Source organism: Clinocottus analis, unplaced genomic scaffold (assembly GCF_023055335.1).
Source record: "Clinocottus analis isolate CAN_PGR_092001 unplaced genomic scaffold, fCliAna1.0.p SCAF_5, whole genome shotgun sequence".
NCBI lineage: Eukaryota > Metazoa > Chordata > Actinopteri > Perciformes > Cottidae > Clinocottus > Clinocottus analis.
The window spans coordinates 22,521,085-22,549,077 of record NW_027176207.1 but is presented as its reverse complement, the minus strand read 5'-3'; the positions used below and the strand labels follow the sequence as shown (position 1 = coordinate 22,549,077).

At 45.3% G+C, this 27,993-nt stretch overlaps 2 protein-coding genes across 6 annotated transcripts; both read left to right on the top strand.

Moving 5' to 3' along the window:
* Positions 1-44: 44 nt before the first annotated feature.
* klc1a (kinesin light chain 1a) lies at positions 45-22,729 on the top strand. Of its 4 annotated transcripts, none has more exons than XM_068601447.1 (16): positions 45-341; positions 3,431-3,698; positions 4,111-4,341; positions 4,881-4,959; positions 5,037-5,265; positions 5,841-5,928; positions 6,745-6,846; positions 7,879-8,052; positions 9,421-9,520; positions 10,419-10,471; positions 10,622-10,689; positions 11,117-11,225; positions 11,942-12,076; positions 17,327-17,457; positions 19,359-19,425; positions 20,335-22,729. In XM_068601447.1, the coding sequence occupies exons 2-16, from the start codon at positions 3,432-3,434 to the stop codon at positions 20,398-20,400; spliced, it is 1,899 nt and encodes a 632-aa protein (XP_068457548.1). In that variant the 5' UTR covers positions 45-341; position 3,431; the 3' UTR covers positions 20,401-22,729. The 4 variants fall into 4 exon arrangements, with proteins under 4 accessions (XP_068457548.1, XP_068457547.1, XP_068457549.1 ...); XM_068601446.1 differs by having other exon boundaries at positions 46-341; positions 11,942-12,103; XM_068601448.1 differs by lacking the exon at positions 19,359-19,425 and having other exon boundaries at positions 46-341; positions 11,942-12,103.
* Positions 22,730-23,369: 640 nt separating this feature from the next.
* On the top strand, positions 23,370-27,278 carry zfyve21 (zinc finger, FYVE domain containing 21). 2 transcript variants are annotated; one of them, XM_068601218.1, is made up of 8 exons: positions 23,370-23,590; positions 24,774-24,824; positions 25,249-25,417; positions 25,911-25,986; positions 26,128-26,219; positions 26,443-26,496; positions 26,776-26,906; positions 27,029-27,278. In XM_068601218.1, exons 1-8 carry the CDS (start codon positions 23,465-23,467, stop codon positions 27,062-27,064), a joined length of 735 nt encoding a protein of 244 aa, XP_068457319.1. In that variant the 5' UTR covers positions 23,370-23,464; the 3' UTR covers positions 27,065-27,278. The 2 variants fall into 2 exon arrangements, with proteins under 2 accessions (XP_068457319.1, XP_068457320.1); XM_068601219.1 differs by lacking the exon at positions 26,443-26,496.
* The last annotated feature ends 715 nt before the right edge of the window (positions 27,279-27,993 follow it).

Genomic DNA, 27,993 nt, shown 5'->3' with positions numbered 1-27,993 from the left:
GCGCGCTCGCGGTCTCGCTCGTGCTCGCGCGCCCGCCGGGTAACGCCATTTTCGCGCGCCGCCGCAGTTAGTCCAGCAGACCCCGAACGAGAACGGGCTTTTCTTCGATGGCTCCGACTAAAGCCAGGAGGGGTTTGACAGTTTAGGGTGCCGGCTATGGAGCGAGCTGGTTCTCTCTAACGGCGGACACCGTTTCCTGTGTTTTATAACACATGTATATATTTATTTGATTGGTTGTTTTGTTTGTTTTTACACGCCTCCATTTATAAAAAAAAAATCCCAAAGGAGCACGTGATCCAAACGGTTAAAATCTGCGTTGGCGACGGATGTCCTGGAGAACGGTAGGAGCGGCTCCGTCTATTTCCTGGAACCTTCTCCCCCATTAGCTCACTAATCGGCGCACAGCGCGCGCTTTAACGAGTATGTATGCGTGTTGTTTTGGTCCGCAGGGTTTTTAAAGATGGAGCCTGTTTGATGCGGGGTGTTCGCGTGTGATTTCGGGTGTTAGACGTTGAGTTGGTGGCGGAGGAACTGGTTGTTCAGGTTAATCCGTCTGTAGGTGAGACAGCTGCGGCGGCGGAGCGGCGGGCACCGCCGCGGGAGAAGGAGGGGGGGGGGGGTACGTCCTGGATGTTGTGTCACGTGACGGGCTGGACCCGCTCATTGATATGCAGAGCCGAGCCGCGGCGCGAGGAGGCTGCCCGCGGGCACACAGTGCGGCTCAGTGTGGGTGTCACACAGCTGGGGAGCACCCAGGGGTGCCCGAGGGTGTTTGAAGTGGACCGAGTCCACACCACGAGACGGGAAAACACACACACACACACACACACACACACACACACACACACACACACACACACACACACACACACACAGGTGTTTTGTTTACACTGTGTGTGTGAGTGTGTGTGTGTGTGTGTGTGTGTGTGTGTAAGCTTGCAGCTAAAACATATCTGAAATCAGTGCAGAATCACTGCAGGAATCCTGACACACAAAACGTGTTGTCAGGATTCCTTAAAGTTCTTCTGTGTGCTTTAATCTCTCATAATTTATTGCATCAATATCAGTATTTATTAGAATAAACAACATTTTATCAATTTGATGTTGATTAAAAACAGTTGCTGGTTCATTTCTTGACTGTTTTTATGAATTAGTTTTTCCGTTCAGCAAACAGAAACTTCACGAGCGCTCTTTTTATTATTCATGTGTTCATCCTGTGTTCACGGCTTGTGTGTGTGTGTGTGTGTGTGTGAGTGTGAGTCGTCGCTCTGGGCTCAAAGACTTGTGTGTTCGTTATATTTAACGTTTCATTGATCTGATTCATAAACGCTCCTGTAAGTGAAAGTAGTCGAGGCTCTTTCACTCTTCCTCTCTCCTGGTCGTCGGCGTGAGTCACGGCCGCTCGTCTCGTGACCGCTGACTGAGCTGCTTCCTCTTCTTCGTTGGTTTCCAGCTGGCGGCGGGGCCTCGACCCCCTCCAACCTTCACCAGAGCTTTCTGTTCCTCTCCCTCGGCGCCTTGTGCTCCCACGACAAAATAAAAAGCATGAACACAAAGACCTGAGCTAACACTAAGACTAACACTTCCACTAACACTAACACTAACACTTCCACTTCCCTCGTGGTTCTCTGAGGTTCTGCGTTGTTGGTGTGATGGTTCAGAGCGTGGTTCTGGTTCAGGATCAGTTTGATGGATCAATACTTTGCATCTAGAATGTGAGTTCTCCTCTTTTCTACTGAGCTGTTTGCAGCTCGTGAGCTGAACGATGTGACGTCAGCTGTTGTCTCTTGTTGTTGTTTATCTGTTGTCCAGCATGAGTTCAGTCTGAAAACAGTTGAATGAGAGAACCGAGCTGACGGAGACGACGTGTTCCTCTCTCCTGTGTGAGCTTTTATTACCATCAGCAGCAGGTTCATCTTTGATCGATCAATATCATCATTCACGTGTTGTTCTGGATCTGATGCTTGTTGATAAACATAAACAACAACAACAGGATGAATATGATGACATCAGCAGCTCCTCTGACAGGTTTCAGGTTACTGAGCCGCTGCGCTCACCTGCTGCTCCATGTCGTCCTGCTACTTCCTGCCACTTCCTGTCCAGCTCGCTGCCGCGCTGCCGGCCGGCTGCTGAGTCACATGACTGCAGCCCGGCTGCTCTTGTCTTCAGATATATTTAATACATAAATATTTATATTTGTTTCTGTCATCGTTTAGTCTAGAGCGCTCAGAGTTATTAGGAAGCTCAGTGCTGCTCACTCCTAATCCTCTTAGTGTGTGTGTGTGTGTGTGTGTGTGTGTGTGTGTGTGTGTGTGTGTGTGTGTGTGTGTGTGTGTGTGTGTGTGTAACGTGCATGAGGAGTTTGTTCAGCGTCAACGTGAGAGGAATCAATATTAACTTGCAGTGTTTTTGGTTAATATTCAGTCAGTCAGCCTCCTCCATCAGGATCTGACTCTGGGCTGTGATGCATTGTGGGAACACTGAGATGCTGATTATTGTTGATGTTGTCATCGTGAATATGAAGGTTCAGGAGAGAGAGAGAGGAGAGAGGACAGAGGAGAGAGAGAGAGGAGAGAGGACAGAGGAGAGGTTTCATCCTCCATCCTCACATCTGCATTCATCCTGTTTACAGCGTTGTTGTTGTCTGCGGTTCAGGCTTTGTGTCGCTTCTTAAAAGACTCATTAATGCGACACCACGCTGCTGCTGCTGCTGCTGCTGCTGCTGCTGCTGCTCAGAGGCTCCTCAGTCTCACCTGGTCCAGCTGGTTCAGGTCTGACCTGCAGCCGGTATTGATTTACTGAAGGTGGAGAAGCATCAGTCTGTAGAGCAGAGCAGCTCAAGAGGCTGCAACTCTGAGAGAAACACCAGAAGCTCACGCGCTTCATTACAGTCTCATAACGCTGCTCTGTGACCTGCAGGATGCTGTAACGCTGCTCTGTGACCTGCAGGATGCTGTAACGCTGCTCTGTGACCTGCAGGATGCTGTAACGCTGCTCTGTGACCTGCAGGATGCTGTAACGCTGCTCTATGACCTGCAGGATGCTGTAACGCTCCTCTATGACCTGCAGGATGCTGTAACGCTGCTCTGTGACCTGCAGGATGCTGTAACGCTGCTCTGTGACCTGCAGGATGCTGTAACGCTGCTCTGTGACCTGCAGGATGCTGTAACGCTGCTCTATGACCTGCAGGATGCTGTAACGCTCCTCTATGACCTGCAGGATGCTGTAACGCTGCTCTGTGACCTGCAGGATGCTGTAACGCTGCTCTGTGACCTGCAGGATGCTGTAACGCTGCTCTATGACCTGCAGGATGCTGTAACGCTGCTCTGTAACATGCAGGATGCTGTAACGCTGCTCTGTAACATGCAGGATGCTGTAACGCTGCTCTGTGACCTGCAGGATGCTGTAATGCTGCTCTGTCACCCTGCAGGATGCGTGAGGACATGTCCACCACGGTGTGCGTGAAGGAGGAGCAGGACTCCGGGGAGAAGCTGTCCCAGGATGAGATCATCTCCCGGACCAAGCAGGTGATCCAGGGGCTGGAGGCCCTGAAGCAGGAGCACCACTCCATCCTGGAGGGCCTGCTGGGCTCGCTGTGCTGCCTGAAGGAGGACGAGGAGGGCGTGCTGCTGGAGGAGAAGTCCCACATGATCCGACGCTCCATGGACATGCTGGAGCTGGGGCTGGACGAGGCTCAGGTACTGACGGGCCTGCTGCTCGCTCCACCTGGGCCTCTAGAGAGGGAGGGAGGGAAGGATATGTAGGGAGGGAGTCAGGTAGATAGATAGGTAGGGAGGGAGGTAGGTGGAGGGATATGTAGTTAGGGAGGGAGGGAGGTATATAGGGAGGGAGGGAGGTGAATAGATGGATACCCAGGTAGATGGATGGATGGGTGGGTGGGTGGATAGGTAAAGAGGTAGGTACAGTGGCGGGCCGTCAGGGCCTGCTAAGCTTTCTCTGCTAGAGGGAGAGAGGGGTGGATGGATGAATAGATGGATGGATAGACGTGTGGATGGATGGATAGATAGGTAGAAAAATATTAGGTGTGAAAAATACTGAACATCTAGAAACCAGCAGCGTGTTAAGAAGCCCCGCCCCTCTTCTGTCCAGGTGATGATGGCGCTGTCCAGCCACCTGAGCTCGGTGGAGTCGGAGAAGCAGAAGCTGCGGGCTCAGGTGCGCCGGCTGTGCCAGGAGAACCAGTGGCTACGAGACGAGCTGGCCGGCACGCAGCAGAAGCTGCAGAAGAGCGAGCAGAGCGTGGCCCAGCTGGAGGAGGAGAAGAAGCACCTGGAGTTCATGAACCAGCTCAAGAAGTACGACGAGGACCTGTCGCCCTCGGTGAGGCCACAGAGAGGCTTCTATACAGCCGTCTGCTGAGAGACAGACACACAGAGAGGCTTCTATACAGCCGTCTGCCGAGAGACAGACACACAGAGAGGCTTCTATACAGCCGTCTGCTGAGAGACAGACACACAGAGAGGCTTCTATACAGCCGTCTGCTGAGAGACAGACACACAGAGAGGCTTCTATACAGCCGTCTGCTGAGAGAAAGCAGGATACACAGAGAGGCTTCTATACAGCCGTCTGCTGAGAGAGAGCAGGAGCAAGAGGAGACGTTATGGTTGATGATCAGAGAGCGTGTACTTCTATAAATATGCCTCAAGTTATGGGACATTTATTGAGAATTAAATTAAACATACAATTCCTGGAGTTTCTATAAGAAAGAGTTGAGAAGGTGTTTAGTGTTATTTTGTTCCTTTACCTGTACAAGGAGAACTTAAACATCAAGTTCCTTGTGCTCTTTCCCTCCCTCCTCTTTCCTTCCTTCCTCTTTCTTTCCTTCCTTCCTCCCTCCTTCCCTCCTTTCCTTCTCTCAGGAGGAGAAGGACTCTGATTCCAGTAAAGAAACTTTAGACGACCTCTTCCCAGATGACCAGGACGACCAAGCCCCCGGCAGTAAGTGTGTGTGTATATGTGTGTGTATATATATATATGTATATGTGTGTCTCTAACCCCCCCCGCCCCTTCCTCAGTCCAGCCCTCCCCCGGCAGCGCGGCGGCGGCGGCGGCCCAGCAGGGCGGCTATGAGATCCCGGCGCGCTTGAGGACGCTGCACAACCTGGTGATCCAGTACGCGTCTCAGGGCCGCTACGAGGTGGCCGTGCCGCTCTGCAAGCAGGCGCTGGAGGACCTGGAGAAGACGTCCGGACACGACCACCCCGACGTGGCCACCATGCTCAACATCCTGGCCCTGGTCTACAGGTGAGCTCACCTGCAGACCAAAGCCTCTATCACTGAGCAGGCACTTCCTGTACACACATATAGTGGTCAGTTTCACTTCCTGTACACACATATAGTGGAGTCAGTTTCACTTCCTGTACACACATATAGTGGTCAGTTTCACTTCCTGTACACACATATAGTGGAGTCAGTTTCACTTCCTGTACACACATATAGTGGTCAGTTTCACTTCCTGTACACACATATAGTGGAGTCAGTTTCACTTCCTGTATGCTAGGACCTCCCATCCAACAGGCCGAGTGGAGCTCAGCCAACAGCCTCACCAGTACAGATTTACAGCCCACTGGTGGAACTGGGAGAGAGTTAATGTCCCAGCTCCAGGAGGAAGGAACATAAAACATGACAACAAGACGGCTGGACCGAGTTTCTGACCCCACAAATCTGTCCCAGTGAGAGACTGGGAGGACTGGGAGGACTGGGTGTCTGCAGACTTGTGCTGTGGGAACAGAGCTTGTTTGTGTAGTTTATTTTCTGTGTGTCTCCGTCTCTCTGACTCTTGTGTGTTTTCTCTGTACTTATTGTCGCTTCTGTTTCAGGGACCAGAACAAATACAAGGAGGCGGCCAACCTGCTGAACGACGCTCTGGCCATCAGGGAGAAGACGCTGGGCCGAGACCATCCGGCTGTGAGTGCTGCTGCTTCTGGACGACACCTTGAGACGGGGTGCTACGTGGTGCTACGTGATGCTACGTAGCACCACGTAGCACCTTTGTGATACTACGTAGTCGCGTTGGATCTCCTCTTTATAAAAGCAGGATTTGTATTCTATATTTCCACACACTGACTGACGTGTTGACGTGTCTCCAGTGGAGACGGCAGCTCACCTGAGGTCCACCTGTCTCTCACATCCTGATCACACCACAAACACACAGGGCGGCGCCGCTCTGCTCAGACTCATTACCTTCTGGGCGTGGCCTGTCGACCCCGGCAGGTCTGGACCTCCGTCAGGCTGCAGCTTGTGAAGCTGAGGTTAGCCCCTCCCCCTCCTGCTCACCCTCTCATCCGGCCACCAGGCCCTGATTCATCCTTCTATAAAGGAAGTGATTCATAATCAGAAAATCACAGTTTTGTCAACAATCTCGCTCGTTATCTGACGCTGATTCCTCTCACCACCAATATTTATCATCTCCTGAATCTCTTTTCTGAGAAATATGAGGAAGTGAGTTTTGAAAGAGTGATAGTGTTTTTCTTTTTGCCCCATCTCTCTTCCTGTTCACTCTTTCCCTCACCTCCTTTCCTCCCTCCTTCCTCGCTCCATGGTCTGAGTCAGAGGTCAGAGGTCAGACCTCCAGGCTCCTCGTGGGCTCCTTCTTCCCGAGTGCACGAGAATCGTCTAATACATCTGATCGGGATCAAATTACACTTCCTGTTGCAGCTGATGGCTCTCTCACCAGATCCCCGCTCTGCTGCTGAACTCACCGTGTGTGTCTGTTCCCGTCAGGTCGCCGCCACCCTCAACAACCTGGCCGTCCTGTACGGGAAGAGAGGGAAGTACAAGGAGGCGGAGCCTCTGTGCAAGAGGGCGCTGGAGATCAGGGAAAAGGTGGGTGAAGGTCAAAGGTCGTCTCAGTCCTGCTGCTGCTCACCACTTAAAGCTTTCCCTCAGACTCCAGCTGTGTCCTAGAACAGTCTCTCAAGGACGAACACAAAAATTACTTTATTTTTAAACTTGTCCTGAAGCGTTGTGGAACAGGAAGCGGAGGGAAGATCTGCGTGAGTCTGGATGTTAAACCAGGACACTGCACACGGTCCTGTGGAGGGGGCGGGGCTTACACACAGGAATCACGAATAAATTAGTTTCTGACTCGCGTCGTGAGCCTCCTCGGGTCACATGACCTGAACGCTCCTCTGAGAGCCAGACGTCGGCTCTGGTTAAGCTTTCTTTATTCTCTCTTTGTCTTCCTGCGTCTGCAGATCTAATGAAGTATCAGGATTCATTAGGTTTTTCAGAAGTGCTCTCTCTCTCTCTCTCTCTCTCTCTGTCTCTCTTTCTCTCTCTCTCTCTCTCTCTCTCTTTCTCTCTCTCTCTCTCTCTCTCTCTCTCTCTCTCTCTCTCTCTCTCTCTCTCTCTCTCTCTCTCTCTCTCTCTCTCTCTCTCTCTCTCTTGTCAGTGAGTTTTCTTGTCGTCGGGCAGAAGAGAGGAAGAGTCTCTACTCTGGAGGTTAATCGTGTTCAGTAGCATCAGTATGAATGAGACTCTATGGATCTCTTCGCAGTATAATAATCATATTGTCCTCCATGTGACCCGTGAAGGAAACAAGGAACAGGTCATGTGACCTTCTGCTGCTTTATTTAACACGACAGAGACTCACTGCAGCAGGAAATGCTGCAGAAATTCTGTCGGCCGTATATTCAAATGAGACGAAATGATGAAAACCCTTAATGATAAAAACCCTTAATGATGAAAACCCTTAATGATGAAAACCCTTAATGATGAAAACCCTTAATGATGAAACCCCTTAATGATAAAACCCCTTAATGATGAAAACCCTCAGTGATGAAAACCTTCAGTAATAAACCCCTTAATGATAAAAACCCTGAATAATTAAAAGCCCCTTGCCCCCCCCCCCTCCAGGTGCTGGGGAAGGACCACCCCGACGTGGCCAAGCAGCTGAACAACCTGGCCCTGCTGTGTCAGAACCAGGGCAAGTACGAGGAGGTGGAGTACTACTACATGAGGGCGCTGGAGATCTACCAGACCAAGCTGGGCCCCGACGACCCCAACGTGGCCAAGACCAAGAACAACCTGGTGAGGGGGCGGGGTCTGTGCTCAGGGGGCGGGGTCTGTGCTCAGGGGGCGGGGCGGTCCAGCAGGGAGTGGGCTCTGAACCTATTGCATCAGAAATTAATCGATTTAAGCAACGAAATCTTGTTTTACATGCTGATGTATTTAGATAAGAATGTTTAACTTCACATTTGGCCGGAATGCTAATGATGTGAGCACAATAATAATAATAATAATAACAATAGTTGTTGGAAAGGATTTTAGTTTGACAACTTTGGATCAACATCTTGAACGCTTCATTTACTTAAAAAGAATGAGAAGAGTTTACAGCGTCTTTGTATTTCTACTGAGAGGAGCATGCTAACCAGCTAGGCTAGCTCCTGTCCTCGTCGTACCTCCTGTAGGGGGCGGTAGTGAGGCACTGCAGCAGCCGTCTGAGAGGACGAAGGCAACATTACATCTGTTTGTTTTCATTATTGGATTAAATAGAAGTACTCTGCCAGGAGGAGGACGGTATTAGAGGTGAAATGCTGCCCCCTGTTGGTGGCCATTGTGTCACGCATTGCACCTCCTCACCCCTTCACCTCTCACCCTTCACCTCTCACCCTTCACCTCTCACCCTTCACCTCTCACCCTTCTCCTCTCACCCTTCACCTCTCACCCTTCACCTCTCACCCCTTCACCTCTCACCCCTTCACCTCTCACCCTTCACCTCTCACCCTTCACCTCTCACCCTTCACCTCTCACCCTTCACCTCTCACCCCTTCACCTCTCACCCTTCACCTCTCACCCCTTCACCTCTCACCCTTCACCTCTCACCCTTCACCTCTCACCCTTCACCTCTCACCCCTTCACCTCTCACCCCTTCACCTCTCACCCTTCACCTCTCACCCTTCACCTCTCACCCTTCACCTCTCACCCTTCACCTCTCACCCCTTCACCTCTCACCCCTTCACCTCTCACCCTTCACCTCTCACCCTTCACCTCTCACCCCTTCACCTCTCACCCCTTCACCTCTCACCCTTCACCTCTCACCCTTCACCTCTCACCCTTCACCTCTCACCCTTCACCTCTCACCCTTCACCTCTCACCCCTTCACCTCTCACCCCTTCACCTCTCACCCTTCACCTCTCACCCTTCACCTCTCACCCTTCACCTCTCACCCCTTCACCTCTCACCCTTCACCTCTCACCCTTCACCTCTCACCCTTCACCTCTCACCCTTCACCTCTCACCCTTCACCTCTCACCCCTTCACCTCTCACCCTTCACCTCTCACCCTTCACCTCTCACCCTTCACCTCTCACCCCTTCACCTCTCACCCTTCACCTCTCACCCCTTCACCTCTCACCCCTTCACCTCTCACCCTTCACCTCTCACCCTTCACCTCTCAGGCGTCCTGCTACCTGAAGCAGGGCAAGTTCAAGCAGGCGGAGACGCTGTACAAAGAAATCCTCACCCGCGCTCACGAGAGGGAGTTCGGCTCCGTGGACGGTATGTTGAGACACACACACACACACACACACACACACACACACACACACACACATCCAGAGTCTCCCGCTGTCCTCTTCTTCTCATGTAATATTTTGGGTTGGCGTAAACAAAAAAGACCTTTTATGTGAAAAGTTAGGTAGGTGTGTGTGTGTGTGTGTGTGTGTGTGTGTGTGTGTGTGTGTGTGTGTGTGTGTGTGTGTGTGTGTGTGTGTGTGTTAGGGATGGGCATAATTAATTGACAATCGATTAATTGATCATTAAGATTTTGGTTGGTGACATTACTTTTCATGGATAAAACGATGTCTGTTGTGTTGTGACGCTGCGTTCACACTAAAAGTGTTGTGTAATATTCACGTGAGTGGATCACATGTGAAGTCAATGCAGACACAAAAAAACACATTTTTCTGCGAAAATGTGTTTGTGTGCAAAAAAATGTGAAAATGTGTTTTTTCCGTGAAAATTTGCTGTTTCGCCGAAAATTTGCTTTTTGGCCAAAAAACAATTCTTCGGCCTGAAAAAGTTTTTTGCCCCAAAAATTTGCTTTATCTGCAAAAATTTTGTTTTTCGCCCCCCCAATTTTTTTTGGGGGCAAAAAATTGCTATATCTGCAAAAATGCGCTATTTCCCCTGAAATTTGATTTTTCAACCAAAACTAGATTTTTTTCTCACCAAAAAAAAGTTTTTTCACCAAAAAAAATTCTGTTTTTCAGCAGCAAGTAAACTTGTTGATGATTAATTGAAAATCAATCATTAATTCTCCCGACGATCCATTTAGACAATTTCATTGAATGCCCATCCCTAGTGTGTGTGTGTGTGTGTTTGTCTTGATCAGCTGGTTAGAAGTGTGTGTGTGTGTGTGTGTGTGTGTTGATCAGCTGGTTGTCTTCCTCTGCAGACGAGAACAAACCCATCTGGATGCACGCTGAGGAGCGAGAGGAGCAGAGCAAGGTGAGCCAGCTGGAGAGGACATGCTAGTGTTCTGTTGGTTTATCTCTATATATATGTGTGTATGTATGTATGTATGTATATGTATGTATGTATATATGTATATATATACATATATATTTATGGTGGTGAGCTCTGTGTTCTCTCTCTCAGGGGAAGCAGAAGGACGGCTCTCCGTTCGGGGAATATGGCGGCTGGTACAAGGCCTGCAAGGTGGACAGGTCAGTTTGTTCTCACAGGAAACGCTCACGCCAGGTTCCTCCTCACAGGAGGTCCTGAACGACCTCCAACGACCTTTAACCTTTCACGGCGAGCACTCAACCTACCTTTAGTTTTTAGAGGCATGAAAAAAAATTAAAATTAAAAAAACATCCAGTGAAATTTCACATTTTGGAGAAAACATAATTATGTGAAAGTGAAATATGTTTTTTAATTTATTTTTATGAATATTCTTCTGACTCTCAGATTGATCCAACGAGCGTTAAATGAGACTTAAAGGAACGGAGTTGTGTTGACATGTGTAACCTTTCATCACAACATAGTTCATAGTTTTCTACTTGTGTCTAAAGACATTTAAAGAAATCCACTGAATTAAAAGTGAAAGACCTCCTTCTGAATGATGCTCTTCCTCCTCCTCCTCTTCCTCAGCCCCACCGTCACCACCACCCTGAAGAACCTCGGCGCCCTCTACAGGCGGCAGGGCAAGTTTGAAGCGGCCGAGACTCTGGAGGAGGCCGCCATGCGCTCCAGAAAGCAGGTGTGTGTGTGTGTGTGTGTGTGTGTGTGTGTGTGTGTGTGTGTGTGTCCGTCCGTCCGTGTCCGGGGGTCACATGACCCGTAACGCTGCCGCCGTTAGAGCTGCAGAAGAAGAAGTGCGTCAGCGCAGATTAAAAGGCAGAAAGGATCAATGTGGCGCTCTGAGTACAGGCTAACGGGGTTTCCTGTGCAGAAGAGAAGGGGCGAAGCCGCACAGCTTTCATCATGAATCTGAAGGATTTTATGTCCTTTAAGAAATTAAATCTTTGTTTAAAAAGACATAGTAGTATTTAAAAATATAAAAATGTCTTTTTAGTATTTTTTAGTAGGGATATGAACCCATGATGCTCGAGTGGAGAGACTTAATATTATTGTATTATTATTTAATAACCATACAGCAGGTCAATATTCAAAGCTTCATTATACATCTGAACATTTTCTTTTTACAGATTTAAATTTATTTATTTATTTTACAATTTTTGCACAAATTAAATGTACATGGTCATGGGTTTAAAAATAAATAAATAAAATAAAGTGCACAGGAAGTCTGCAGCTTTACTTTAATAGGATGAAGTGCTGCTCGTTCTGTACGGCGTGTGCTCAGCTCTGCTTTAACGGGATTACTGGAATTGGCATTTATTGCTCTCTGTGTGTGTGTGTGTGTGTGTGTGTGTGTGTGTGTGTGTGTGTGTGTGTGTGTGTGTGTGTGTCCTCCAGGGGCTGGACACCGTGCATAAGCAGCGCGTGGCGGAGGTCCTGAGCGAGCCGGAGGCCCGCGAGAAGCAGCGGAGCCGCGAGAGCTTGACCTCCGACACGGTGAAGTACGAGAGCGGGCCGGACGGCGGCGAGGAAGTGAGTATGAGCGTGGAGTGGAACGGGGTAAGTACAGTACACGGCCCGCTGCACGCCACGAGTCCTGTGGATGTATATAAATATACATAAATACATAAACACACGGCCCGCTGCACCAGTTCCACACGCAGCCTCTTTCAGGACAGAAGCCACAGAGAAATATAAATACATATATACATATATATATATATATATATATATATATATATACATACATATATATATATATATATATATATATATATATATATACATATATATATATATCATTACACACTGGACCCGCCATGCAGATCATTCAAACTTTACTCATCTCACGCTGTTAACATGATAAAGATATTAATAGAATATCCAGCACCTGCAAACCAGTAACTTCTGCAAAAACCACTGTGGTGCGTTTAAAGAACGTTGTGGTTTCAGGCGTCGAGTTCAGCTGCAGCTCATGTGATGAAGTGACGTCTCTAGTTTCCTCTAATTAAGTTCTTCATGCGCTAACTAGTGAGCTAACTAGTGAGCCAACCAGTGACCAGCCAGTGAGCTAACCAGAGAGCTAACTAGCTAACGGTACAGATGTGTTTTTTGTGTCTTAAGACAACAGAAAACATCAAATCTCTGCTCCATTAAAAAAACAAAAGTCTCTTTATTGGTTCGTTGGAACCAGCGTCGGTGCTAGTCAACATGTTGTCCCTGCAGTCAAAGTTCATTTCATGGTTTTGAGTGTCAGTGTTGAACTCCTCCTGGTGGTTTCTGTCAGGAAAGACGCCGTGAGGTTGTTATGTCCATCAGAAACATCTCGCGCCTCTTAAAGCTCTCTCACGCGGGCGCCCTTCATCTGTAAAGAACCGCTAACGAACTGGGACTCTTTGAAAAGCCCCAGCTGACTCCTCCCCTTACTGACTCCTCCCCCTGCTGACGCCTCTGGTTACTGACTCCTCCCCCTGCTGACGCCTCTGGTTACTGACTCCTCCCCTTACTGACTCCTCCCCTTCACTGAGCCGCGACATTTTCACCTAAAACTGCAGGATTAGTTTCTGTTCCTCGAGCGGCCGCAGTCCCCTCAACGCGTCCATGTAGAGTCTCTGCAGGCCGTCGCTCTCTTCTGGTGTCTGCCGCTCGCATAGCAACAGCCTCTTCCTCCTCCTCCTCTTCCTCCTGCGGGCTGTGGGAGGCGTCATGTCGCGTCGGTGCCGATGCACAGCAGCTGATCTCTGCACAGATTCATGTCAGGGAGGCAGCCGTCTCGTCTTTTATCTTCAACTCGTCCTCTCGAGCGTCGCTGTGACTCTGTGTGGGCTCTGTACTGTACTCTACTGGTTTATGTGTGCTCTCCTTGTCTCCTTGTCTCCTTGTCCCCTTGTCCCCTTGTGCACCTGTGTGACGAGCTGCCGCAGAATGTAAAGTGTGATTTAAACGTTGTGTCTTTCCTCCACCTGTCAGCAGCCGGAGACGACGGTTTAGTGTTGAACATCTTCAAGCTAAAGCTAAAGCTAATAATAATAATAATAATAATAATTATTATTATTATCACAGCTACATTTAGAGAAACTGGTGGTTCATTCATCCTCAAAAACAGAGCGAAAATTACTTAAACTGTTTGTTTTTTGTGCAACAATTGCACATAAACATTATCTTTCTGCTCAAATGAGGATATTTTTGAGTCTTTGTGATAAAACATTTAAAAGATTTGAGTTTTGAGGCAGAAACTCACTTCTAACGAGTGATTTTTAAATTTTTAAATTGTGATGAAATGAGTTGTTCCGGCTGCTCTCACGCTTCCAACCTCCCTCTGTTGTTCTCTCTAACAGTGTAACCTGTTGTACTGGATGCTAATGTCGCTAATGTCGCTAACGAACGCTCCAGATGCTCAGACACAGTCGCTCTCGTCTTTTGTTGCTCCACATCAGAGAGTCTCTGTGCTGCAGCGTGAGGAGAAGCTCTGTGTCTGACCTGAGGACTCATGACCTGCTCAGCTCCGTTTAATCCTCTGTCTCCTCTTCCTCTCCTCTTCCTCTCCTCTCTCTGTGTTTCTTCTCTCTGCTCCGTGACCTGCAGGCGTAACTCCAGATGCCTTCTAACGGTTCTAAAACACAAAAACACAATAAAAAACTTCTTCTGCATGACGGACGCCGCCTGGCTTCAGCTCCTCCCCCTCCGGCTTTACAGTGTTCTTCAGCTCTGACTCCTCCTCTTCAGCTCTGACTCCTCCTCTTCAGCTCTGACTCCTCCTCTTCAGCTCTGACTCCTCCTCTTCAGCTCTGACTCCTCCCCTTCAGCTCTGACTCCTCCCCCTGCTCTCTCTCTCTCTGTCTCTCCATCTCTCTCTCCTCCGGGTGTTCTGGTGGAGATTCTTCACGCCGGGTCGAACCACAGCGATGGTGTGTGTGTGTGTGTGTGTGTGTGTGTGTGTGTGTGTGTGTGTGTGTGTGTGTGTGTGTGTGTGTGTGTGTGTTGTTTTGGGGTCTCCAGCTATACGTTGTCCTCTCAGCTTGTGAAACTCGTCTGCTTCTAAACTAAACTGTTAGAAGCTTTTGGGACGTTTAGAAGAAAGCACCTGAGATGTTTCACCTGTGAAGAAACAACGAGCAGCGACCCAACGACCTGAAACCGCTAGTCCAACAAATCAGTCGGTTTTTCCGTCAAAGATCCAGTTATTTGTTATTTTTTCATGGATGATGATGATGAACTGAATATTAAAGATGAAAGCAACAATTTAAACATCATCTTGGATTTTTGGTAAATTATAATCTGGAATATTTATGTCTGAATTCTGGTGTTTACAGATGAAGCAAAACTTCTTTTAATCGAGAGAAAAGAGCGACGATTCATCCGGAACACCACGAATTCAAATAAAGTTAAAGTTGAGATTAAGTTCAGATTAAATTAAGATTAAGTTCACAACGATCGTAATAAATTATTTATAATTATTTATAAGAAACGGGATAAAAAAGGATCGGCACTTTTGAAGATTTTCATGATTAAAACAAAAAAGGAGATGAACATTTTAAAGTATATAAATAGTGTAATATATTCCCTTTTAAACTGAGCTTGTCAAACAATGTCAAAATAGTAGTTGAATGCATATTCAGTCTGTTATTCAGTTAGGCTCCTCCCCCACACGTTGAGGCTCCTCCCCCCCAATGTGAGGCTCCTCCCCCCAGACGTTAAGGCTCCTCCCCCCGAGGTGAGGCTCCTCCCCTGCGTGGTCGTGGTTCCTGACCTTTACATAAATGTCGTCTCCTCGTCAGCATGCTCGAGGAGCGCCGCTCGCTCGTCGTTTAGAGTTTTAGTCGTTGGTTCTCGTCCCTCTTGCGCTGCGCCGCCGTTCGTGTTTAGTGACCTCTACGAGATGTTAAAGGTCACGGGATGTTTCACACGTGGTAGAGGTCGTCTGGAAGGTCGCGGTGTGGAAAGAGTTTGTGGGGAGAAAAGAGATGAGCGCAGTGCATCCAACCTGTAACCTCCTGTGTGTGTGTGTGTGTGTGTGTGTGTGTGTGTGTGTGTGTGTGTGTGTGTGTGTGTGTGTGTGTGGATGGATGGGGGGGGGTTCTGTTCCCTGAAGCTCCGCCTCCTCTCTGCTCTCCTTGCTTCATACTCTCTGCTGTCCTTCCTGTCCCGTTTGTGCATCTGACAGTTTGTTTTTCTTAACTTCTAATAAAACTAAACTCTCTGCTCACCTGGAACCTGAGCCTGTGTGTGTCCTCTCTTTTCTGTGTGTGTGTGTGTGTGTGTGTGTGTGTGAGAGAGGTCATGTGACCCTACAGTGAAGTCATGTGACCCCACGGTGCCGTCGTTAGCTTACGTTTTAGAAAACCTTACCTATGACAACACAAACTGTTATTAAAGAGTATAACACTGGCTCGCAATGCATTCTGGGACATGTAGGCGCTTTCAGAGAGAACTCAGCTCTGGATCCTTTCGGAGTTCATTGCTTCAGACGACGTTTAAATAATTTCATTAGGATTGAAAGTTTATTCTTTACTTCCTTATTTTCAGTTCATAACTATAAACTCTGATATCTAATATCTATATTTATCGTCATGAACATAAAGAACTACAAACAAGTGAATATGATTACTGAATATTAAGCATAACGTTCTTCACGGTGGTTTTACGGTTTGACTTTAATATTCTTGTGAGTTCGTCGATCAGTTCCCAGCATGCTCTGCTTCATCTTCTTCACCGTTTCCCACCAGACGCTCGACTCTTTCACTTCTCTCAAATTAATATTTAACATAATGTCTGAGATAATAAATAACAACTAAAAACTCCGTCTGCTGAACGGAAAAGTTCTGAAATATAAAACATAACAGACGTTAAAACTAATCAATATAAAGTGTGATATTGTGATAACAGCAGGGGAAAGTCTGAATATTTGGAGAAAACTAAACCGTGTTTTCAGAAAATGTCAAATTCTGGAAAACAATATAAATATATGTATATATAAATATATGTAAATCTATTATATCTGTAATATATCCAGTCAACACTCAGTGGAAACTGGTCCCGGTTCAGCAGACGGTGTTGGTAGTTACTGCGGCTCTTTCGGGCCCTGAACTCATCACGTAGGAGAGATGAAGGTCCAGCCAGTATTAGCAACTTCTCGTGCATCATCATCATCATCATCATCATCATCACTATCACTGTGATCACACAACAATGTTTCTCTGTGTGTGTTTTCATATTTACAGGCTGTTGATTTAATCCAGAATAACATTTTGACATATATGGTAAAAAAAAAGAAGAATCTCAATGAATAAAAAGACATTGTAATATAAATACATTGTATAATATAAATACATTGTATAATAATAAATACATTGTATATAATAAATACATTGTATCAACATGTTTCTCTGATGCAACATTTTAAATGAGCAACAATGTTTCAGCTTTTACAGGATGAAAAGTTCTGATTCTGTTGATTTAAAAAAGAAAGCAAACGACTGATGTTCACACACTCCTTTATTGTGTGTGTGTGTGTGTGTGTGTGTGTGTGTGTGTGTGTGTGTGTGTGTGTGTGTGTGTGTGTGTGTGTGTGTGCGTGCGCGCGCGCGTGCGTGCGTGCGTGTGCGCGCGTGCGTGTGCGTGTGCGTGTGTGCGTGTGTGTGTGCGTGTGCGTGCGTGTGTGCGTGTGTGCGTGTGTGTGTGTGCGTGTGTGTGTGTGTGTGCGTGTGTGTGTGTGTGTGTGTGCGTGTGTGCGTGTGTGTGTGTGTGTGTGTGAGCATCCGTTAACCAGCCTCTCTCCTCCAGGACGGCTCCGGCTCCCTGAAGAGAAGCGGCTCCTTCAGTAAACTTCGGGCGTCGATCCGTCGCAGCAGCGAGAAGCTCGTCCGCAAGCTGAAGGGCTCGTCACCCCGAGAGAGCGAGCCCAAGAACCCCGGGTAACTAACTACTGACCGGGTAACTAACGACTGACCGGTAACCAACTACTGACTGGGTAACTAACTACTGACTGGGTAACCAACTACTGACCGGGTAACTAACTACTGACCGGGTAACCAACTACTGACCGGGTAACTAACTACTGACCGGTAACCAACTACTGACTGGGTAACCAACTACTGACCGGGTAACTAACTACTGACCGGTAACCAACTACTGACTGGGTAACCAACTACTGACTGGGTAACTAACGACTGACCGACTGGGTAACTAACTACTGACTGGGTAACTAACTACTGACTGGGTAACTAACTACTGACACGGTAACCAACAACTGACTGGGTAACTAACCACTGACCGGGTAACCAACTGCTGACCAGGTAACTAACTACTGACACGGTAACCAACTACTGACACGGTAACCAACTACTGACCGGGTAACTAACTACTGACCAGAGTGACAAACTACTGACTAGGGTAACCAACTACTGACCGGTAAGTAACTACTGACACGGTAACCAACTACTGACCGGGTTACCAACTACTGACCAGATTAACTACCACAGACCAGATTAACTACCACAGAGACTTTATGCACGGGGGCGGCGCTGGAGGAGGAGCCGCAGCACGAACCAAAAACACAAGAAGGGCTCTGATTGGCTGGTGAAGGGACTCAAGCTGTTTGCACATGAAAAGGAGGCGGAGCTTCTCACGGCACATTTACCTGTTGGTCCTTTCTGTCCTCTCACTGCTGCATGCTGGTTGGTGGAGGAGGTAAAGGGGGCGGGGCTTCACATGACGGCTTCAGTATTTAGAGAAGGAATGTGGACATTATGTCCAGAAAAAAGTTGCATTATTTTAAGAAAAAAAGCGTAATATTTTGATGAATTAAAAAAAGTATTTTACATCAAAATATATTACAGTATTTTTATGAAATAAATCTCCTCCTCTGAACTTGACGCATGACGTGAACTAATTCTGCTGGAATGCTTTTATGCTTTTGTGCCTGTGGAACGCATTATTTTTATTATTTTAATAACTAATAGTTCAATCTATTTATTGCATTTTGTGGCTTTTGGACTATTTCAATTTGCTTTGAAATAAAGTTCATTTTTAATTTCTTTGAATTTTATTCTTTTCTTTCTTTGTGAATTTTACTCTGAAGAACAAACTCGTCTGCATGAATGTTGTTGTTTTGTTGTTGTTGTTGAATTTATTTTTATTTATGAATAAATTTGTTATATTTGAATGTTTTGACCCTGCATGCCTCCTCTGTGTGCTCACTGGTTTCCATCTTCCTCTCTGCTGCTCTGTGATGATGACACGATGATGTCATCATCATCATCATCAGGACCAACTGGTGGCGGTTAATAAGTCTCTGCAGCTTTCAGTACTAAAGAAACTTCATCTACTAAATTAAGTCGGTTTAGAGGCGTAAAGTGATTTTAAAACATTAAATTAAAAGCAGGTGAGTCCTCCGCTACTACCTCAGCGGTGTCCCCGCTAGCTGCCCGCTGTAGCCAGCTAGCGCTCTGCTAGCTCCTCACTACCACCCCGACAACCAGCGAAGTTAGCGGGATCAACCTCGGCTTGACGCCCGACTCGGGCAGCAGCAGGGAGCTAGCAGCAGCAGCAGGGAGCTAGCAGCAACAGCAGGGAGCTAGCAGCAGCAGCAGGGAGCTAGCAGCAGCACTAGCTAGCGGAGACACCCACCGAAGGTAGGAGCGGCTTGTAACTCCACTTTTACGGTACTTTCTAAATCTCGTGAACAGGAAGTTGTTGTTGTTAAACTAACCTGTGTGTGAACACTAACAACACAATCACCTCACCACAGACTCCTCCCCCCTGACCTCTGACTCCTCCCCTGACCTCTGACCCCTCCCCCTGCATGTCCCTGCAGCATGAAGCGAGCCAGCTCTCTGGGGGTTCTTAACGTGGAGGACAAGCCTGCAGGCGACCTCCACCAAGTAAGACCAGGAACAAACGAGCTCGTTAACCGCTTCCCTCCTGAAACAGGATGTTGTTTAATAAATAACCAGGACTTCCTCCAGGTCTCGAACGTGTTTTAAACCTCCTGTTGAGGTACTTTGGGGTGAAATCGCAGTATTTGTGGCCTCAGATTTCTCCGTAATAAAACAGAGTGAGACTCGCACTAACGTCACACATCTTCATTCTGACTAATCAACAAACTATTAACTTTCATTTTATTTGTATTATTTGATGCTTTAATAAAATGTAGTTTGTTATCGAGAAGAAACCCACAGTATATACATATGTGTGTGTGTGTGTGTGTGTGTGTGTGTGTGTGTATATATATATATATATATATATATATATATATATATATATATATATATATATATATATATATTCAGGTTTTTATCACAGATACCTAAACAGAAGAAACATCTCAAAGTTTTAATGAATATTTACATTTATTATACTTTAATATAATAATGTCATAACTTAGAGGAACCTGAGTTATACTTCAGTATTTACATTTTCTACTTCTATTTCACTACATTTAATTGACAAATATTAACTTTAATTTTGTTATACCTTTAGTTACTTCAATGATACAAAGTATAATCAATGAATAAAATATTATTATTATTATAAGAAAAAAGGTTATTGATACCTACGAGGGGATTCATAAATGATCCAGCAGTATATATAGTTATGATTATATAATAATTATATAAATAGTACTTTTTCTTTACACCTTTATTTTGATGTTAATTCTTTCTTGGATGTATTTATAGTTTAAAATCAGTTTATAACCATTGTAAATAATTCTTAAAGCTAAAACTAAACATTGTTTCTGAAATTTGTTTCTTTGTCTAATTTCAGTTTTTTTCTTGTTTTTTTTTCTTCAGCAACGAAATAATCGTCTGAGAAAGAGTCGCGACCTGAGCGCCAGCCACACGGACCTGGCGCGCTGAAGGTCGAGCCCATGACCCCATGACCTTGAGGGGGCGGAGCCTGAGAGGCCACTTCCTGTCCAGACCCCTCCCCTTCCTGTTAGCGTCACACCACCAAGTGCTCACTGTGCAGGTTCCTCCTGCTGTGTGTGTGTGTGTGTGTGTGTGTGTGTACTGTGTGTGTACTGTGTGTGTATGTGTGTGTGTATTGTTACATGTGTGCTGGTGGAAGAGATTCATATTTAATGCCGGGTCAACGGGAACCGTTTACATCCGGAACAGATGTTCCGGTTAAAAAAAGTAAAATTCATCAAATCTGAAGTCAAAGCAAAGTTTTTAAAGTGACGTCACCGTGCAGTTTCCTGAATGGATGAAAGATTTATGACTCATGACTTATGACGTATGACTCATGTACGCTGTTACCATCACTTCTCGCTGAAGTGGAGCCCAGCCCCGTCCAGGATGACGTCACTTCCTCCTCTGAGCTCTGAACATGAGACGTTCAGGGTCCTCACGAGCACCTGCTGCTCATCAGCGTTATTCTCTGCAACTCGTCTCTTTCCCAGAATGTTTTCCGTCCCGTGTTGATTTAGTTTTTTCTGTATGAAGTTCTATGTTTACATTTGTGTTTTTTTAATGTAATTTATGTTTTATTAGTTTCTGTACTCCCGCTGCTCTGAAGAGTTTATCTTCATATCTTCCTGTACAAAATAAAAGCCTCGAGAACCGGGGCGCCGTCTCCTTAAACGTTGAAATACGTTAAAACACATTAAAATACGTTAACGTTAAAATACGTAAAAATGTGGAAGAAAATTTGTTAAAATATGTAAAACTACATTGAAATATATTAGATTACGTAAATGTTGAAATACGTAAAAATATGTGAAATTAATTGAAATACGTTCACGTTAAAATAGTTTAAAGTACGTTAAAATACTTTAAAAAATACATTACATTTCGTTAAAATACGTTAAAGTCTGTTAGTGTAACGTTACGGAGGACGGAAGCTGAAAGCTTTAAACAAAGAAAAGTTCCAACGTTTTTACTTCAAGACAAAACTTTACGCGTCAGTAGAGTCGAGAAACAATCCAACCACAAGGTGAAAATGATGAATTATTTAAAATTACTTATCATCTCAGAGATTTAAGTTGCAAATGTAAAATATATATTTGCTTTTACTAAAATAAGATGAAACTGGAATAAGTAAATAAAAAAGTGAAGGAAGTTGAAGGATGTTAAGAGTTTAAAGTGTGTGTGCAGACGTGGAACTGGTCATGTGACATCACTGGTCATGTGACATCACTGGTCATGTGACATCACTGGTCATGTGACATCACTGGTCATGTGACTTCACTGGTCATGTGACATCACTGGTCATGTGACTTCACTGGTCATGTGACATCACTGGTCATGTGACTTCACTGGTCATGTGACATCACTGGTCATGTGACTTCACTGGTCATGTGACATCACTGGTCATGTGACTTCACTGGTCATGTGACTTCACTGGTCATGTGACTTCAATGCATCATCACATGACTTTGTCTTCACCAGAGAGGACGGCAATGTTTAGTAGTTTAGTAATCTGCATAATATTATAATATTATAATTTTATAATATTATAATATTATAGAACTCATTGAACAAAAACCTCTTGTGGATCTGATCTGATGGAAGTGATGAATATAAAAAGTAGAATTTAAATCTTAAACATTATTTTATATATCTTTAAAGAAGCCCTGAAGTGTAAATAATAAATTTGATGACTTGAATAATATTTACGTTTCTTTTCCTTCAAAAATTCAGTCAACGTAATTTTGTATTTTTTAAATGTTAAATATTCTTAATGAACTTTTTATAGTTTGACTGTTGATCAGTCTTCAAATGCTTGTTGTCCTTCTGACCCACACAGCAACACAGCAACACAGCAACAAAGTAAAGAGGCACATATCTTCACCACGCAGCTGCTCATGGTCAACGGCAACGTGTAGGGCAACATTTAGGGCAATGTTAGACATTTAAAGCAACGTTAGACATTAAGGGCAACGTGTAGGGCAACATTTAGGGCAATGTTAGACATTTAAAGCAACGTTAGACATTAAGGGCAACGTGTAGGGCAACATTTAGGGCAACGTTAGACAGGCAACTGGCAACAAAGGGGCAACATGTTGTGAATATGTGATTTAATGTTTTGAATGTAGTTTACACAACAATAACATGATCATTAGTTTATTTACGGAAGCAAAAAATACCAAAATAATTCAATTTTTAAATCGAACAATTTTAAACAATTTTAAAATCTGAAATTTTTGTTTGGAAATTTTCAAGGATGACATAATTTATTAAACAAAACCTGATGTTGAATTTATCTTTATTTGTGTTATTTTTATTGCTCAACTTTTTGATTAAAAAACTGAAATTATATATATATATATATATATATATATATATATATATATATATATATATATATATATATATATATATATATATATATATATATATAATTTCACAATATAGTTGAAGTTAAGATTAAAATTAATTCCTCCTTTTGTTTTGCTTCCGTACTTATAGGATCAAATGTACCGTTTGTGGTAAAAAAAAAAAAAAAAAGAAGAAAAAAAGGCAAATAGTAATAATAAATATTTTAACATGTTCAATAACGACAACCTTTACCAACTTCACTGCAAACTCATGTTAGATTTCCTCTGTTTCAATAAAAACGCTCAAACTCACGACGTTTATACTGTGATTATTGCTCCCTTTTTATTTTATTTATTTTATTTAGCTAGAGATATTTCTGGCCCACACTCCAGTGCAGTCGGCGGCGGTAATGGACCATTGTTTTGGAAGACATCCGCCTTAAAGCCGCAAGAGAAGAAGAAGGAGCGTGTTATTGTGGGCGTGGTTGTAAAAACCAAAACACTCCACTTTCCCCGGAAGAGACCACGGGACATCATCTCTCTGCTCTGATTCGTCCAACGGCCCTGCCAATCATCCCGCGGAGGGCGTGTCCAGAAGGCGCTTCGTGGCTGACGGCGTCCCTGCTGCTAACGGGGGAGAAACAGCTGCTAGCGGGGGCAAAATGTCTGCCGTGCCCGATGGGAAGAAGCTCGTCCGCAGCCCCAGCGGCCTCCGCATGGTGCCGGAAAACGGCGCCTTCAACAGCCCCTTCTCCCTGGACGAGCCGCAGTGGGTCCCGGATAAAGAGGTGAGGCGAGGTGGGGGGGAGATGTCGAAGCTACGAGAGAAGCGAGCAGCAGAATTGCTGCCAAACAGAGCGGTTCCGGTGGAGATCTTCAGAATAAAAGCACAGTTTGTGAACTGAAAAAACTTTAAACCAAATTTGAGTTTAAAAAAAGGAACAAATACTCTTTAAATCAAGCAGTGATTTTAAATAAACATTTTTTAATGAGTGACACCTTTTAGGCAATTTTGCTGTTGTACAATGTTTTATATTTAGCCATAATAATACAAGTATTTTGCATATGTGAGTTCCTAAATTAATACACAGTACTTTCTGTAAAATATATGTTGAGCAGTAAAACATCCCTAATGTAGTAGTAGTAGTAGTAGTAGTAGTAGTAGTAGTAGTAGTGCGACTACCTAAATAATTGTAAAGCACTTGAGTAAATGGACTTTATTTGTTATGGGTAAAGAGCTTTTAATTTCGAGGGGGAAAAGCCTTCTGACATCCGGTTCCCTCCGTGCGAAATGCGGCTAACTGGCAGCAGGACTCTGGGCGTTACACGGCCAGCCTGATGGCTTACCACGTCTTTACCACGATAAACAGCTAGTTAACGACCTTAACTAGCAGTCACACCAAAGTCACGATGTTGTATCTGTCCTGGCGACAGTTAAAGCGACAAAAAACACCCGTTGTTTTTGCTGTGAGCCAGCTTCCTGTTTGTCCTGTTGTAGCTTCCGGTGTGTTTGTGTCACGACAGTAAATAAACTACAGAAGAAGAAACTGCAACTGGTTTCCAGCTGGTTCCTGTATATCCACAGGCTTTATTAAGTGAAACTAGCTAAACTAAACTGTAAAAACATAATGCAAGTAAATAAATACATCTATGTATCTTTAAATGCAGTGAATTCTTTATTTACCTGCATTGTGGAAATGACTTTTGCAGCATTTTAAACTTAGTGTCTAAAAGTTAACTGGGTTTGACTTTCAAGTCCTTTGCTGGAATTTAAGCAGGAACACCAAAATGAAACAACATTTTAAAAAAATACTCAAATAAAACCTGAATTGAACTTATATTTATAATCTATAGTGTGTAGAAGTGTCAGTAGAGTCTGTTTGTTTGGTTCAGATCTATAAAGTTTGTTCTTCTGTTATTGAAGTTGACTGTGTGTTGCGTAACATCCTGCCTGCTCTGCCTGTCTCTCAGTGTCCGAGATGTCAGCAGTGTGACACCAAGTTTGACTTCATCAGGAGAAAGGTGAGTTTCCTGTTGGTCCCCAAAACAATCACAGCTTCATCTGACTAAGAAAACAACAGAACAGACAGACGAGGACGCCTGCAGGTTCCACTGAAGAACCTTTTATTCACTGGAAGTTGATTTATTTCATCTTTGTCTTGGAGCTGAAGGCTCTGCTGACATCAATGTTTTTCTTGTGATTCACAATCAGATGTTTTTATTTTCTTCTTTTAAAAAGTGCTGCAGGATTTATTATTAATTACTGCTGCGTGTGTTATTTCCCCAGAAGTCTTTTATTATTTTGTTAAATGTAAACGTGTCTGACTGACCCCTGATCGTCCTCCTGAAGACTCGTTGTTGCTGAGTGATGTCATGAAGCGGTGATGTCATTAACCCGATGTCATGAAGCGGTGATGTCATTAACCCGTGGCGGTGCTTCCTGCAGCATCACTGTCGGCGGTGCGGCCGCTGCTTCTGTGATAAGTGCTGCAGCAGGAAGGTGGCGCTGCCGCGCATGTGCTTCGTGGATCCGGTGCGTCAGTGTGCCGAGTGCAGCCTGAACTCCCAGAAGGAGGCGGAGTTCTACGACAAGCAGGTCAAGGTGCTGCTGGGAGGTGAGGCGCCTTTAAGGAAGTAGCTCGAGTCCTGTAACGCCGCCAGACAGCGTCTGTGAAGCAGGATACAGGGTCTTATAAGGCCCGCCCACTGAGCTGTGATTGGCTCATGATCCACCAATCACGGCACAGTAATACTAGCTAGTGTTAGCCAATCAGGAGACAGTAAGATGGATCCCACCAATCACAGCGCAGTCGGGCAGAATAAAGCTTTTATTTTAGTGTCTATGTCGTTAAATTCTTCCTCTTCTTCCGTTATATTTGGTTTAAATGCTTTAAAAAAAATCATAAAATCTACAGGTTATTTTCTCAATTAGTCTCTTAACTATTTTGTCTTTTATGTATTTTACATAAAATATTTATTGTGTGTTTTGTTTTATTGTTTTTGTGAGGATCCGCACTGAACAAAGAGGAATATTGTCGTATTCCAGATGTGTTCCCATCTCTTCTCTTCCCCTCATGTTCTCATGTTCTCATGTTCTCATGTTTGCAGGTGGAACCTTCGTCGTCACTTTGGGAACGTCAGAGAAGTCTGAGACGATGACGTGTCGCCTCTCCAACAACCACAGGTCAGCTCTACACCTCAAACCACAGTTACACAATAATGTAGTAACACTGTAACACAATATGAAAAACATAGCGGCGTCCGCAGTCACACTGCTTCCACTGGTTTTGACATCATCTTCGTCTTCCTCCTCCTCCTCCTCCAGGTATCTGTTCCTGGACGGTGAGAGTCACTTCGAGGTGGAGTTGTCTCGGATCTCCAGCATGCAGATTCTGACGGACGGATCCAGTCCAGGAGGTGAGAGACTGACGGAGCTCATGGAGATGAATGTGTAGATATTGTATGTGAATATTAGAGATCAGACCTCGTGGTTATGAATATCTAGAGATAAGCTGAGAGATTTCTTGATGAACTTTTCCACTAACAAACTCTTTTGTCCTCTGCTGCTTTGCCTCTGGTGGCTTGGCTCCTCCTCCTCCTCTTCTTCCTCTTCCTCTTCCTCCTCTTCCTCTGGGCTCAGAGACTGACATTCACACTTACACCAGTCTGCTGGACAGTCAGTGTTTCTCTGAAGGTTAGCTCTGCTCCCACCGTCATCATCTTCATCATCTTCATCTCCCTCGTGTGTGTGTGTGTGTGTGTGTGTGTGTGTGTGTGTGTGTGTGTGTGTGTGTGTGTGCGTGCATTAATCATTTGTTTAAGGCGATGCACCTTCTTTATGTTCAGAACCTCAACCTGTAAAATGTTGATAACTTTCCTCAAAATGTCATCGTGTGTGTGTGTGTGTGTGTGTGTGTGTGTGTGTGTGTGTGTGTGTGTGTGTGTGTGTGTGTGTGTGTGTGTGTGTGTGCAGGAGGCTCGTCCCGCCCCACCGGCATGCTGCTCCACTACAAGCCGGTCGGCTCTCAGGACGCTCAGCAGCTCCGCGTGGAGGCTGCCGACGACAAGAAGGTGGCCTCGTTCTGGCTGACTGCGATGCACAAGGTAACACACACACACACACACACACACACACACACACACACCATGAACAGGTAACACCACACACACACACATTAAAGTTTGTAATGTTTCTTATATATTTTGTCATCGTCGTCTCTCCTCAGGCGGCCAAACTGCTGTATGAAGCTCGGGACCAGTGACGTGCCGACGGCCCGCGACACACACACACACACACACACACACACACACACACACACACACACACACACAGGGGTGGGGTTCGGTATGGTTTGGGTTTTCATCCCGGCGGTTCTGCGTCTCTCTGGGTCCTCGTGGTTCCACAGTCACAGGATGCGTCAGCTCTGTGCGTTGAGCTCGTCTCACGATGACGTCGTGTTAGCGTGTTAGCGTGTTAGCGTGCTAACGTGTCATCACAGTGTTTCTCATCCTCAGAGATGCAGCACGGCGGTTGTTCTCATAGTTTCCTGCGCTCCGGCTGCGTGGAGACGAGGCGCTTCAGGCTTCTCTTGTCGTTTCCTTCAGTGTGCGTCAGCAGCACGAGGCCTCCAGCGCCTCCTGCAGGCCCAATCCTGTACAAACACAGCAGCTCCAGGCTGAGCCGGAGAGAAAGGCATTCTGGGAAAACATGCTGAGCGAGTGCGTCCTGAACGTCTTCGTCCACTAAGGAACAGAAAGAAGTTGTTTGTTTGAGGCAGAAGGTTCTGCTTCCTCTCTGTAGATTGTTATATTAATAATTCTCTTCGCTGCGACGACTTTAAACGAAACGAATAAACGCTTTAAATGTAGTTTCATGTATTGAAGTTTTGTACGATTCCTACTTTTAACACGAGGTGTGTGTGTGTGTATTTTGTACAACAGTAATTACTTTTGTTGAAAACAGTTTTTCTTCCATCAGTCGAAGCGTCGTTTTGTTTCTTAACTATAAAAACTCTGAAATCTTTTTAAGATGTTCAGTGTTTTTTTTCAGCTTCGGGACTTTTTTTTTTTTGATTGGGCGAGGATGTTTTTCTGTTTAAAATATAGTTTTGCGCTTCAAGAAAGTCACATTTTTGTCATAAAACGCACTGACCCGACTTCTAAAAACTAAGAGCACGTATTTAGAAAGACT